The sequence below is a fragment of the Benincasa hispida genome, chromosome 1, assembly GCF_027475165.1.
Source record: "Benincasa hispida cultivar pf3 chromosome 1, pf3_genome.v1.1, whole genome shotgun sequence".
NCBI classification, from domain to species: domain Eukaryota; kingdom Viridiplantae; phylum Streptophyta; class Magnoliopsida; order Cucurbitales; family Cucurbitaceae; genus Benincasa; species Benincasa hispida.
In genome coordinates this window covers 34,122,248-34,136,556 of record NC_143478.1, presented here as the reverse complement: position 1 = coordinate 34,136,556, position 14,309 = coordinate 34,122,248, and the positions used below count along the sequence as shown (strand labels likewise).

Here is a 14,309-nt window from a genome sequence, read left to right as displayed (position 1 = left end):
TGGGCTACTTCTTGTCGGATATGGCCCATGTCGGCCCATCACCATGTGGGTTTAGGATTGGGTCCACCAACATGCCTTTGCCCAGCTCCTGGCCCAGTATAATGATAATATCTACAAAACTCAACCTTTTATTAAAAAAAATTACAATTTCAAAATTATTTCCTGTCACATTATTATTATTATTATTTTATCTATAACTAATTTGGAAAATACCTTCGATATGACATGAGTCAGATTCACATGTGGAAAGTTTAAGGAAAAGTGGCTTTTTATAAACCATACTGATATTTATTTTAATTATCTTCTGATTTGTTCCCAACTTAAAGACAAAAATTATAATAAAAAATATTTGGGCCATTAAAATTATGTTATCAAATTTAAAGACAAAAATTAATAAATAGCAATGTATGAACAAGCAAAGTTTGATAATCACTTATTAAACAAACAAGAGTATTGAACTCAATTAAGCAAAACCAGCCCTCCAATTATTGACACCAAGGGGTGGGAGTGCCCAATCTTCACCTCCTGGGTTGTCTGGGCCACAGCCCATCATCTGTATAGGAGACAAGCGAGGCCCATTATTGTTCATTGGGCTTGGGCTTCTTTGGCCTTGATAGGTAATGGTTCCTCCACCCGAACTCGATGAGTCACAACCCGACCCAAAAACCGATCCCCTTCTTATTGATTTGTTCCATTTCGGTCCTTGGTGTTTGACTAGGCCTTGGCTTCTCACCTTGGCCTTCGCGGACTGGGTTGGAGCCATGTAGCTTGGAACATTTTTGGAGATCGATTGTCGAGACGAGTATGGCCCTACTCGTCCTAAATCGATAGAGTCCAAATTTAGTTGGGCCAAAGCAATGGGGTTCATTTCTACGGTCTTTTCCGACATGTCGTCTGTAGCTGTGGTGGTGGTAGTGGGTGTAATATAAGACTCACGTATTGTGGAATGACGAACATTATATGGTTGAGAAGACATCCAATGCTCAAGCCAATTCCAACCGTATTCAACTTTGTCGTGCCTAAACCTTGAATCATTCATATCTTCGCCCAATTGTAAAATTCCTTCTTCTTCTTGTCTTCGTTGATGTTGTTGCTATAGAAAGAACACATCTAAGATATCAAAAGCTCAAATGAAAAAGAAATATATATATATATATATATATATATATATATATTTATGTTTATAGACAAACCTGACATGAATATGCATAAGCAAGAGCTCTTTCCCTTTTCATTAAGGCATCGCGTTTTCTTGAAGAATTTTCTTTGATTTTCTCTATACTTAACACCCTACCATCCCAACCTTCCATCTCATATTTCTTTAGGTTGTTTTTCAATAACTTTTCTTCTTCGTCTTCTTCTTCGTCGTCATCTTCATCTTCTACGAGTCTTTTATGATAGCTTTGGTTGGCCAATTGCAACCTACGGGCACGAACTCTTGCTTGTACCCGCACCAACGCTTGCATACAACGCATTGTCATTTGTGCTTGTTTTCGAACATTGTGGCCTCGGACCAATGCTTGTAACCTCACTAAACCCTTTAAAGCACGGAGGGCTCGTCGAGCCTATAACAACATATAATGCATGCTCCCTCACATTATATATATATATATATATATTTTAGTTCAACCAACACGTGAAAGTAAGTGGGTTTTAAGATATAATGTCTTAACCAATTAAGTTATGTTTGAATTATGTTGGAATGACTACTATTACTAGTAAATATCATCACTTCAAAAGATAAATAAAAATATTTTATTTTATCAAGTTACTCAAATATTTTCTTAATAAAGTTATAGAATTTAAAAAATCCCATCACACTTACCAAGTAGCCTCTGTAATTAGCTTGAATAAGAGTTGCTGCTCTATCTTCTCTAGATTGCCACCCATAGCCAGCCAAACGAACTACCTTTGCTGCTGCCTCAGCTGCTGCAACTGCAGCTTCTGCGGCCGCCGCAGTCGCTGCTGCAACGACAATAGCATGATCTCGACCTTCGATCCTTGGTGTTGATTGAACGCTCTCGCCATTCGTTATTTCTGTCGAAATCTCTGTGGAAAATTGTTCAAATGATATAACCTCAGGAGCATTGTTCTGCCATTTTTCCACATTCACACTTTCCTTCTGCAAAATTTTGTTCAGATAGGTTTTTAATCATCTGGGTAAATTACACTTTTTGACCAAAATAAAGCATTTATGAAATATTGGACACTTATTGTTCAAATTTAAAACTTATGGAAATTTGACATTAAACTCAAACTTCAAGACCATAAATATGATTTATTCTTTTTTATTTAAACAAATGCCTTAAAAAAATGTTAACATATTATCATACAATATGTATATAACGTTGTAGTTCAACAATATACAATATGTAAGAGGAGAGAAGTAAACTTCTAACCTCTTGATCGAAAATAGTTTATATATTTATATTGGTTGAGTTTTGCTATATCCCATAAAATCGAAAATTTATACTTTATGTAAATTGAGCAATTATAAATTTTCATTCTATATATAAACAAAAAAAAAAGTGGGTTAGTTGAAAAAATTAAAGCTCTCTCATGTTACTCTAAAAAAGTTCACATTTTTTCTCATGGTTTTTTCTCCAAACCTCGTAAAAAGCAAATTACAAAAGTGGAGATCGAAGGAAAAAAGTAACATTTAAAGGGTATTTGAAGCGCTTAGTGGATTAACAATGATACGTAGGTTATAATAGTTTGTGTTTTGAGTATGCAGACTATTTTAATGGATGTAAGAAATAATAAACATTATAATAAAGAGGGATTTAAAACAGTAATGCTAGAATTAATTGTATGTTAAATAGTTGAAAACAACCTATTATAATTTGAGTCCATATATGAAATGGATTATAATAATTTACACCACCCACTTGAAATTGGGATCCAAACACCCGCTTACTCAGATATATGTATATATGTATCTATATATATTCTTAAAACACAAAATTGCTTCAAAGAAAAGAGACAAAATGTGTATGGAAGATGATGGAGATCTACCACCAACATGCACATGATGGGTGAAGATAAATGATGTGATAGCTAATCGTTGAAGGTTTGACAACACATTCTATATGTTATTTACATTTTGGGTCCTTCACTATTATTTTGGTCCTTCTACTTATGGGGGACCAAAAACACTACCTTTCTTTTTCTTCCCTTCTTTCGTATTCATGCATGGCTGTAAATTTAGAAAAAAAAAAAAAAATCAATATTATTCTCTCTATTCTTGTTGCCCTTTTCCACTAACCCTTTATTCTCAAAAACCTTTTCTTCATCAACAATCAAAATTGCATCTTTTTCTTCAAGCAAAAGAAAAGCACAAACTACAAAATCACTACTCTCACAAAAGTTGCTAGTACATAAATATATATTTACTCCCTTTAGTCACCATTTTTTACCCTTTTAATTAGATGATCATGGTATATTATTTACTTATTTCATAACCTCCAGACTGTACTTATGTATCAATCTAGTGATCATGAAAAGAGATAACCAAGGTTGAAATTATTACAAAATTTCCGAATGTTAAATAATGTAGGGCCAAATAGAGATTTATATTAATCAACGAGTAATGAGAAAATGAAGGAAGGGGGGTTGGAAAAAACAAACCTTCTTGATCAACTCAGGAGAGTAGTCTTTGGAAGGAGTAGATTTGAAGACTTTCTTCACAGTGGAGAACCAGCCAGTTCCTTTCTTCCCCATTTTTGACACTCCTTCAAAAATCCCAAAGTAACAAAAAGAAAAAAAGCTTCAATTAAATGAAACTACTTGAAGAACATGGATTGTAATAATTCACAAAATGCATTTTTTTTTCTTTCTAAAGATCACCCAAATGAAGAAGGAATAAAATTAGAGGGATGATGAGACCTTAATAAAATAAAGAGAGAGAGAGAGAGTTTGGGATTAGGGCATTGAAATGTTTGGATTTTGAAGAAAGGAAAGGAAAAAAGGGAAGAAGAGAAGAAGAAGAGAAGAAGAAGAAGTGGTAGCTGAATTAAAGGCAAAGAGCAAAGAGAGAGAGAGAATAAATTAGAAAGAAAGAAAATGGAAGGAGAGGGCAAGGGAAGTTGCGGTTTAATGTTAAAGGGAATCACGAGGGAGAACACAACAGTTGAGGGTTTCTTTCTCTCATATACGTGAACAACACGATACCTTTCCCTCTTTGAGTTGGTGGATGCTTTTAATGTCAACACACATATCACTTACATAAATGCATACACACACATATATCAAAGCCTACAAATTATTCGAAGAGATCGCTATAAGGTGAGTGACAGTTTTATATGTATATATGAAACAATAACGGTAAAAATAACAAGTTTATATTAGTCGTTATTATGGAGTGTATAGATTCATCTCTGTTGATGTTTGGATCTTGCACGCTTCGTTGTCATCGCGTGCCTTTGACCTCCAGCTTGCTTCTCCTAGTCTGGTTTTGCTTTTCGAGCTGACGTGCGTGACAGATCTTCTCATCGATGTGGTGTCAAGCTTACCGCACTCTGGCTTAAGTACATCGAGTGTATAGTTCAGTTAAGTGTACAAAAGTAAGGTCATTTGGAGATAATTACTTACTTTCTCCCTTTGAAATCGTCGGTCGGAGCTATTTATATAATGCTCTTCCTCTTATATTTGTAGTACTTACGTGTAACTCTGGCAATGTTAGGATAGCTTATGGTGCTCGAGGCAACAAGATGCCAAACCGAGCCCATCTCGACTATTTTTTTATCGATATATATATTTTCAACTCGACTGTTCCTCCATACCTCCTCTTAATTTTCCTTGGGCTTCGATTCACCTATGAGCTTTGGACCTTGCTTGGGGCAACCCTCAACAATCTTACATTGTGATAATCTTATTTGTTGGGTGTGAATGCGATCAAAGCCCCACATTGGTTAAATAAGGGAATGATCATGAGTTTATAAGGGAGGATAACTATCTCCAATGTATGAAGCCTTTTGGGGTGGTTCCAAAAAATAAGTAGTTATGTTCAAAGTATACTTCCATTTCTAGTTGAGATTCGTTGTCCCCAGTATAATTCAATAATTTTCTAAATACTCTTCATTTAAAAAGTTAAAAGAAAGGAAGAGAGTTAGGAATAATGATAATGATGTTACACTTGCACAAACTTGGAGCAAAATATATCTTAGTTAGGGTTAGGCTTTTTCTTTTTAAAATCCAAATTAATAGACTAATAGTCCAACCAAAACCATCTATTTTGTTGGGCTAATTTTCAACTTGATCCTCCAAACAACAGATATAGGTAGTTTAAATTAATTAAATAATAAAAAAAAATACTTGAGTGCATCTCATCTAAGAGATCGATCAATCATGAATTGACACATGGCAAATATTTTTTTTAATTTGTTTAATGTTTCTGTTTTCTTTAGAATAATTGACTCAATTTGGACAAGATTTCTCTTTAATTTTTCCTGATATCTTACTAAAACGTTTATAGGTTAGATTAGTAAAATGCACATATATGATTAGTAGAAAATAGCCTTAGAGGAATTAATTGTGTTACAATATTATGTGTAAACCATGCTATTATCAACACACACCTATTTTCCTATAATATTTGTTTCTTCATTTTTTTTTTTACCAAAGGTATGCAATAGTAATAATTAATAAACATATAATCAGAATTTAGAAAAGAAAAATTAATAATGCAATGATATGCTTCTTTAATTTCTTTCCAATCATTGGTATATTATTGTTGTTGTTCTTATTATAGGTAATAACTGCAGTTATAATCTACATGCATCTCTTTTTTGACAAAGAAAACATAAAAATAATTCAATTTTTTTTAAAATGGCTACATGACAAAATCTTATTGGATAGTTCTTTAGGTGCATCCAAGTTTTTTTCTATTATTATTAGTTTGAGTTCAATAATTGCCTATAAAGGAGGGTGAGAGGATTTTCAAACTCGATCATATGAGGAATGCCTAATAAACCTTCAATTATGTTTGTATTGATTTCTTATTTATCTATAATTAGGATTTTTGCAAATTAATTAATAAAACTTAGGTTTTTTTTATTTGCTAACTTTCATAAGTAAAAAAACATGCGGATGATATTAATGTCAATTGATTAAATACTAAAATGCACATACGAATTTGAGTTGTTTTAGATTAAAAGAACGAGTATGCCAATTTTATACTTAAAAATAATAAAGATTTGCTTTTTAATTTTCTCTATATATATATATAAATATAAGAGATAGATATTTCAACAATTTCATAGGTATTTATTTCAATATATTCCATTTGAAATCCATTTAAATGTAACACACAAAAACCTTGTTTATTTTACAAGCAATGAAGAATATGAAGTGAGAGAGAAAATGAAAGTATGGAATAAACAAAATCTTCTCTCTATAATTTCTTAAACTATAACCCATCACCTAATTCAGTTGCAAACACACACACCTATTAATTGTAAGTTGGAATGTCATTATGCACTTAGAGGGAGAGATGTCTTTTCTAACTTAAATAAAACACTTTCTTAAATTTAAAAAGAAAAAAAAAATTGGCTGCCTTCCATATTTAATCTTCAAGTTCTCACATGACGAACCTTTTTTTAAGGAAAGATATTTTTTATTTTTGATTTCTTTTTTGTTATTGAAAAAGATGTATGGAGATAGTTGTAATCCTAACTGCATCCAAATATTACTTTTTTCTTAAATAAAATTAGTATTTTATCCAAGATCGAAACTAATTTCAATTCTCTTTTGTTAAAAAGAAGAAAAACAAATTACGTGGGCATACAACTTGAGCTTAAGAATTGAAGTGTTTAATTTTGAAAATAAGTCATTTTGAAAAAAAAAATGAAGTGTTTGACAACCACTCAAAATAGTTTTTTAAACACTTTTAAATATGGATTTTAAATAATTTTTGTCAAAAGTGTGAACAAAAATGATTAAAAAAAAAAAAAACAATTTGTTCTAGCCAATTCAAGCATGCCTCAAAAGTATATGTTCGAGACTAATTTTGAAATTGTAGTTAAAATCACTATATTGTTATTTCTAAAAATTCCTTCGAGATATGTCTTTTATAATTTAAAATCAATTTAATCTTTGGTTTTACATTTTCAAATGTAATTTTTATATAATTAAAATCCATTTAAAATGATTAAAAACATTATTTTAAAGTAATTGTGAAGATAACAAAAGTGATAGTATTTTAACTATAGTTTGAAAATCACTATAAACATTATTCTAAAAGGTGTTTGAGAAACAATAATCTAATGTTATTATGGTACAATATATAAATATATATAAAATAGATTTATGGATCCATAAATAAGTTAATTAGGCTAATTATGAAACATATTATGTGGACAACCTTATTTTCCAACAATGAAGGATTTGGTTTGTGCCTATAAAAGTTGAAAGTGTTGTCAACTGTTCTCCAAATATGCTAATAATGAGGAAATTATACAAATTGTTTGGTTCCATTCCATCAAATAAATCAGTCCCATCTCCATCTTTGAGCTGTGAAGAATTCCATTAATTATATATCACACAATCTTACTTTATTGTCGGCCCCTACATATCATATATAATGGAACATGACAAAATTTCAAAATTACTATATCCATTATTTCTTACCACAAAAAGCATTCAACAATTTGCGAGTTTCACGAAATAAATTAATAAATCATTTAAATATGTACCAATAATAAATGAGGCTATTATGTAGTATAATTGTACTAGTCTTTTTTTTACATGGAACATAATATATAGGGTGTTTGGCAAAAAAATTTCTTGTATTACTGTGGTATATACTACACTCATTCATCATTTGACACGTCATAAAATAATTTATTAATTTATTAATTATTTATTTTGTGGATTCCACATAATTCTTAAATGTTACTCTTGTGGCAAGCAATGAACAGAGATAATATAAAAAAAAAATGTCATAATACCGTAATACTAGACATTTTCTTGTGTTTGGCATTACAAATCAATGCTGAGTAACTTAATTTCATAAACTTCAATAGTTCTATTGAAGTTTTGTGTTGGGAATGATTTGTCATAAAATTAGCCTTTTGCTTTTATCACACCTTGAAAGATTTACCGGTGTTTAATCCCCCAAGATCTAAAAAATATATTTCATTATTTAAATTAGGTTTGAAATATTTTCCGTATTTAATTTAGATCTAAAATCTTTTATATATATATATATATATATAATTCAAATATGAAACTTTTTTTTTGTATTTTTTAGATCGAAAAAAACATTTTTGTGGGGGTTCTTATAAACTGTTACCTAAGTTTTTTAGAAGGAGTAGAGTTTTTGGCATGGTCGTTCTCTCTTTTTTTCATTCTTCTAGTATGAGCAAATTTTCTAATTGATTTCAATTCTTCTCCTAAGAGTGCACATCTGATAAAAATGTTGTGTTAATCTTGGAGAGCAACTGATAAGAAATGATTTAGCACCGAGATTGTGTTGCAATTTGCTTGCAAGGCAGTAATCATTTCACAACACAATATTTGATTTGTTCGACACTCTGTATACAGTTTGTACATTTATCGAGGAACTCCATTTTTCCCTCTTTCTCTTCTCCTTCCTTCCAATGTTTCTAACGACTCCACCCATTGGCCACCACTGACGATCAATTCTGACGACGTGTTCCAATTACCACCTCCCACAATAAACTACGACACCCAACTCTGGCAACAACCATCATCAGGCATCTATGACATCTCGCTCTGATAACATGCTCAAACAACCACCTCTGCTGACTACCTCTGGTGAATACCGCTTTTGGCAATCATCTCCAGTGACCACGTATAATGTCCAACATCGTGATATCACTTCCAACGGCTAACTTCGATATTCACCTTTGGTGATCAACTCCATCAATCATTTCCAGCAACTAACTCTAATGGTCAACTCAATCAATATTATATTAAAGAACAAAAAAAATGATTCGTGAAAGTGTTTCTAAATATAAAATTGAAATTATTAGTTCACGATGTTTAACAATAGAAACACTATGAGCATTTAACCAAATCAAACAAACTTGTGTATAAAAACACTGCTGATAAAATGTAATCAAACACATTCATGTTTTTATTTTAAATAATTTTTATTAAAAAAATTTTAATGCAAATGACTGGTAAACATTTTTTTTCTAGGCGATCCAAACAAACTTTAGTTATTTTCTCTTATATATACCCAATGATAAACTTTGATCGCATTCTCGATACTAACATATATGCATGATAAACCCTAACTTATAATTTGACATAAGATGCCATAAAAAACCCTAAACCCCTTAATGACCTACTATTTAAAATTTTATGCAGACTACACTCACTACAAGAAATAATGGATACAATAGCTAACGAAAAAGACTATAAAAGACATTTCATAACCTTTTTCGAAGGTTCTGACAGCCCATGTTATTAAAAGTCGGAGACTTTTTATAGCCTTTTTGTAGAGCTATAATGGATGCTATAATAGAGTATGGAGATATAGCATATACATGGCTACGAAAACATTCAATAGCATTAGTCATTAAAGCTATCTTTAACATATAATAGCTTGCTCTCAATGCTATCTTTATTATATAATAGCCTTTTTTTAATGCTTTATTTGACATATGATAACTTCGTTTAAGGTTATTATATCATATATATAGCTTTAATCTGATGTTAAATCAAACAACATTGAAATTATGTCCATTTACATTACAAACATGTGTTTTAAGTTAAATAGACATGAAATAATTCACAATGTATGCATTAAATACAATGACTTCCTTTCATTATTGAAGTTTAGTAATCAATTTACATTAGAAACTAAAAAAATTATTCAATAATACAAAAAATACATCAAATGTAATTTTTCAACCATACAAGGTTCACAAAATACAAAATTCATCAAGTTTTAAGGATTATAGCATCATGGAATTGAACTTCCATCTTTGATCTTCATCTACCTACATAAAAAGTGAATTAGCATTAGATTGGTTCCCAAAACCACAATCGAATGTCAAAACTATATAAAAATTACATAATTGTCATTATGACTCTTAAAACCACCTAAAAATATGTGGTTTATTAATAATCGACAAAGTTACATAAACACAATTATTAAGCCTTTAATTACCTCTAAATTCATGAGCTTATAATTCATTTTAGCTATTCTCAGTGTCAAGAAATATATAAAAGTATTGGTCGGGAAGGATAAGTTGACATTAAACTTCATACATCATTAAAATAATAAATGATACTAATTAGGTAATAATAATATAAGCAATGGTCATGAACTCTAAACATACGAAAATAGTAGTAAAATAGAAACAGAGGCACAATGAATAAATATGTTAAAAACAAATTCAGAACAATATGCAAACTATGGAGATATTTTACAATTCTAATAATAGATTGAAATCAATAAAAGAGTAGTGTGTAACTTGTTTACCCATTAAGAAAAAAATAAGCAAAAAATAAGCATGAAAAACATGCTAAAATAATACTTTCCTACTTGCGGTTCATTGACAAAAAGATTTTATTCTTGTCTATAGTCACGAACCTACAAATAATATTCATGGTAAAAACAAAGTAATAAACAATGAAGGCGAGAAAGTGTAGAACAAGAGAGAATAAAATGAAATTGTTATCAAAAGAATAAGAAAATGATAATTCAAAATATTCTAAAAGATGTTTTTAACTGAAATTTGAGCATTTTATGTTATTACCCGCTTTAAAAGTTTCTCCCTTTCGAATCGGGCGAGCATCGAGTGGGGGAACATCGAATGGGTTTTGTTTTGCGGCAGATCTGAGTGAGCATCGAGTTCTTCACAGTGGAGGAGTTCTGGACCGGATTGAGGACTGGATCAAGACTTGGATCGAGTTTGATCGAGGATCGAGTTTTGGACCGGTTTGATCAAGGATCGAGTTCTGGACCGGATCAAGGATCAAATTCGGGACCGAGTCGAGTTCTTCACAGTGAAGATCGAGGATCGAGTTTTGGACCGGATCGATGATCAAATTCTAGCATAAAATTTTATGTTATGTAGAGCTCATTCTCTCCATCATTGTAGTTCACTTTATGGCCCATCCCGCCCTTGAGTTTCAACCTCGATAAAAAGTTAATAAAATGAAGACATTTTGCTGCAACCCTCAAAACATTATATCACAAGAACCCCGAACTCTTGTTATGTTTAACATCATCAAAAGAAAGAAATGAACTAGGAGAAGTGGAAGAAATTTTCCTTTGAAACTAATCGAAAATTAAGTTTTACCACAATTTGAAAAGTTCTAAAGATGTCCAGCTGAAATAGGCACCACGCCTATGAATCTAGAGGTATAGTTCCATGAATAATATACAAAAATCAAACAAAGAACAGAGCATTTAAGATACAAATATCTTATTTATCTATTAAAAAAAAAACCCCAATCAATCGTATTGTAGAAGAAGAGCCACCGATCTTTGCCTTTAGTGAGATTTGGATCGAGGTTTCTTGAAAATCAAGGCGATGACGAGGGTGTTGTCGTCGCTTTGCACTGCTTCTTCTGCGATTTTGCCAGGAAATTTGGGAGCATCAGAGTCTGGCCAAGTTTCCAACAATGAAAGTTTGGGTTTTTAGAGGAAAAAGAGTTTGGTTTTTGTGTGAAGAGATAAGGAAAGGAAAGGGAAGATGAGAAGGGAAAAAAAAAAACTCTTGTACGTATTGAATGAGTTTTGCACGCATTGCTTCCGAAATTTTGAACCCTCCCAAATTTCATTTTTAACAATTGAGCACCTTTTTTTGTGTGTGAGATTTCATAGCCTGTTTTCTGAAAGGTTATCTACCAAAGCTATGATAACTCCTAGTTCTTGTAGTGACTCATACATTTTACTAATGTGAAAGTATAATGGTAATTTAATTATGTTGTTTGTATGAAACAATAGTATTTTGAGTACTCAAGTACAATAGCTACATGTTAAAAAAAAAAAAAAAAAAAAAAAAAAAAAGAAGAAGAAGAAGAAGAAGAAGAAAAAGAAAAAAAAAAAATGTGTGTAATTGAAGAGTTAAACAAAAAATTAAGTAAACGAAACAACCTCCATAAAATCATACCGTTTTAGATTATAAAAAAACTACACCATATACCCCTAATTTAATAACTCAATCTTAAACCCTAAATATAAACTTCCTAACTCACGATTAACACTCTGCACCCCAAACACAAACCTTCTAACTCCTAATGAAACAACTTTACACCTCAAATACAAATTTCGTAACTTCACAGATAAATTAACTCCAAACTTCATAATTCAATTTCTAAGTTTCCTATGTAATATTATGTCAAATTTTATCCCATTTATGCAAAAACCTTTTAGTTATCCACTCCAAATGGAGCAAACCAAGAATTGTACTTAGAAAAGGGCCACTTCATTTGGGCTATTAAATCAAACAAGGATGGGCCACATTTTCTGTTGGGACTGCCTCCTAAAATCTGCTAGGTGGCCCCTTTTTTTCCTCTCTTTTTCAAAGGACCTTTTCGAGTAATACTTTTTCCTTCCATCAAATGTTAAACAAAATTTACTCGTCGAAAATACAATGTTAAGATAATTTTTAGTCTATTTTAAACCTAAACATGTTGATTAGAAAGGACATACTGAGTTAGAAAACAGTTTACATTTGACACTTTTTTTTTCCGCAAGGTTCCATTTGTCACAACTGAAATACTTTGATGTCAATGATTTATTCCATGTGTGATTATAGAACATATGATATGATTAGTAACAGTAAGTAATATAATACTTTTATTATATGTCATATAATTTTAATAATATTGGAGTAGAGATGTTCATTTGCGTTCATTTTCTCCACAGTGATCCACTCGTAACAGGGTGGAGAATAGGGGAAGAGTGAGAAAAAAAATCTCGTAAGTTAAATGGGACAACTTTTGTTGTCTCTGGCCCATTTTCTGTCCCCGCTTCCTTTGTTTTTTTATTTATTATAATAATTGTTGTCATGTTATTTTTAGTATTAGAATATTTAAATTTAGATTATGTAGATGAATAATTCGTTATGTAATTATTTCCTTCTACTGAAAAATTTGAGTACTTTTTATTTAAATTAAAATCGTTTAGAGGAATTAATCATACTAAAAAAATTTGTGATAAATTGAACTGTTGAATTAAAACTTTTCAGTAATAGTTGTTTAAGTTAATTGATTTTTAAAATTAAAAAAATGGAGAAATTTTTCCTATGAAACTCAATTCTCACAAAATTTTCCATTTAATTTTGCGGAGATGAAGAATGAAATAGAAAATGAAGAAATTATCATCAACTCCTATCCCAATGAACATTTCTATATTAAAGTGTCATTTTGTTGATTATCAAAATTTGTGACTTGACTTATTTTAGTCTATGTACTTGCAAATATACAAAATTAGTAAATGTAATTTAAGGAAAAAATAAATTGCTTTAAGGGGCACTTGCAAACTTATCAATCATGCACTTATAAAACTTGATATATTTATGCACTATGCACTTAAATAGTAATTATTATTTTTTTTTTTTTGGACAAATATGTGGAATAGGAAAATCAAACATTTGACTTTGAGATTGATGATATAAGTATTGTACCAATTAAGCTATACTCATTTTAGCAAATATAACTCACCTAAGTTAATATAAAGTCGGTGATTTAAATCTTCCTACCCATATATATTATTGAATAAGAAGAAAAGTTTTTAAAATCCACTTAGCACATGGTTGAATTTGTATTATCATCTCCAAGGTATGGGGTTTGATCCTCTATCTCACAATGTTGTAATAATATAAAAATAAAAGGGAAAATTAGTTTTTTTATCCCTAGGCTTTGAGTCTAGTTTCTGTTTAGTTCATAGATTTCAAAATGTTACAAATGTAGTTATTAAGTTTTGAGTTTGGTTTTAATTTAGTCTCTAACTTTAAAAAACTAAGGGGGCGTTTGAGACAAGAGTTATCATCAAAATATAATAATTATCTCTTGCTACAGTAAAAATAAACCCTAATTTGCTACAATATTTACTATTTACTACAATTTCTACTATTTTACATTCATCATTTTTTATTACTTGCTATAGTGTTTACTATTTAATTCTTAAACTAAAATAGTTAACACTTCAAACACATACTATTATAACCTAAATTAAAATAATGTACACCCCAAATACAAACTATCATAACCCAACTATAATAACTTAAGACTATAATAAGTAAGTCATTGTCCCAAACGCCCCCTAAAAATTTTACTCTTAACTTTTGAGTTTTGTTTTATCTTTGTCCTTATGTTTCAAGATG

At 30.6% G+C, this 14,309-nt stretch overlaps 1 protein-coding gene across 1 annotated transcript; it reads right to left on the bottom strand.

Moving 5' to 3' along the window:
• Window positions 1-348: 348 nt before the first annotated feature.
• On the bottom strand, window positions 349-4,218 carry IQD21 (IQ-domain 21). Its single transcript, XM_039049332.2, has 5 exons — window positions 3,886-4,218; window positions 3,628-3,731; window positions 1,826-2,122; window positions 1,194-1,565; window positions 349-1,093 (listed from the first exon to the last, which is right to left on the bottom strand). Exons 2-5 carry the CDS (start codon window positions 3,718-3,720, stop codon window positions 464-466), a joined length of 1,392 nt encoding a protein of 463 aa, XP_038905260.1. The 5' UTR covers window positions 3,721-3,731; window positions 3,886-4,218; the 3' UTR covers window positions 349-463.
• Between the last annotated feature and the right edge of the window lie 10,091 nt (window positions 4,219-14,309).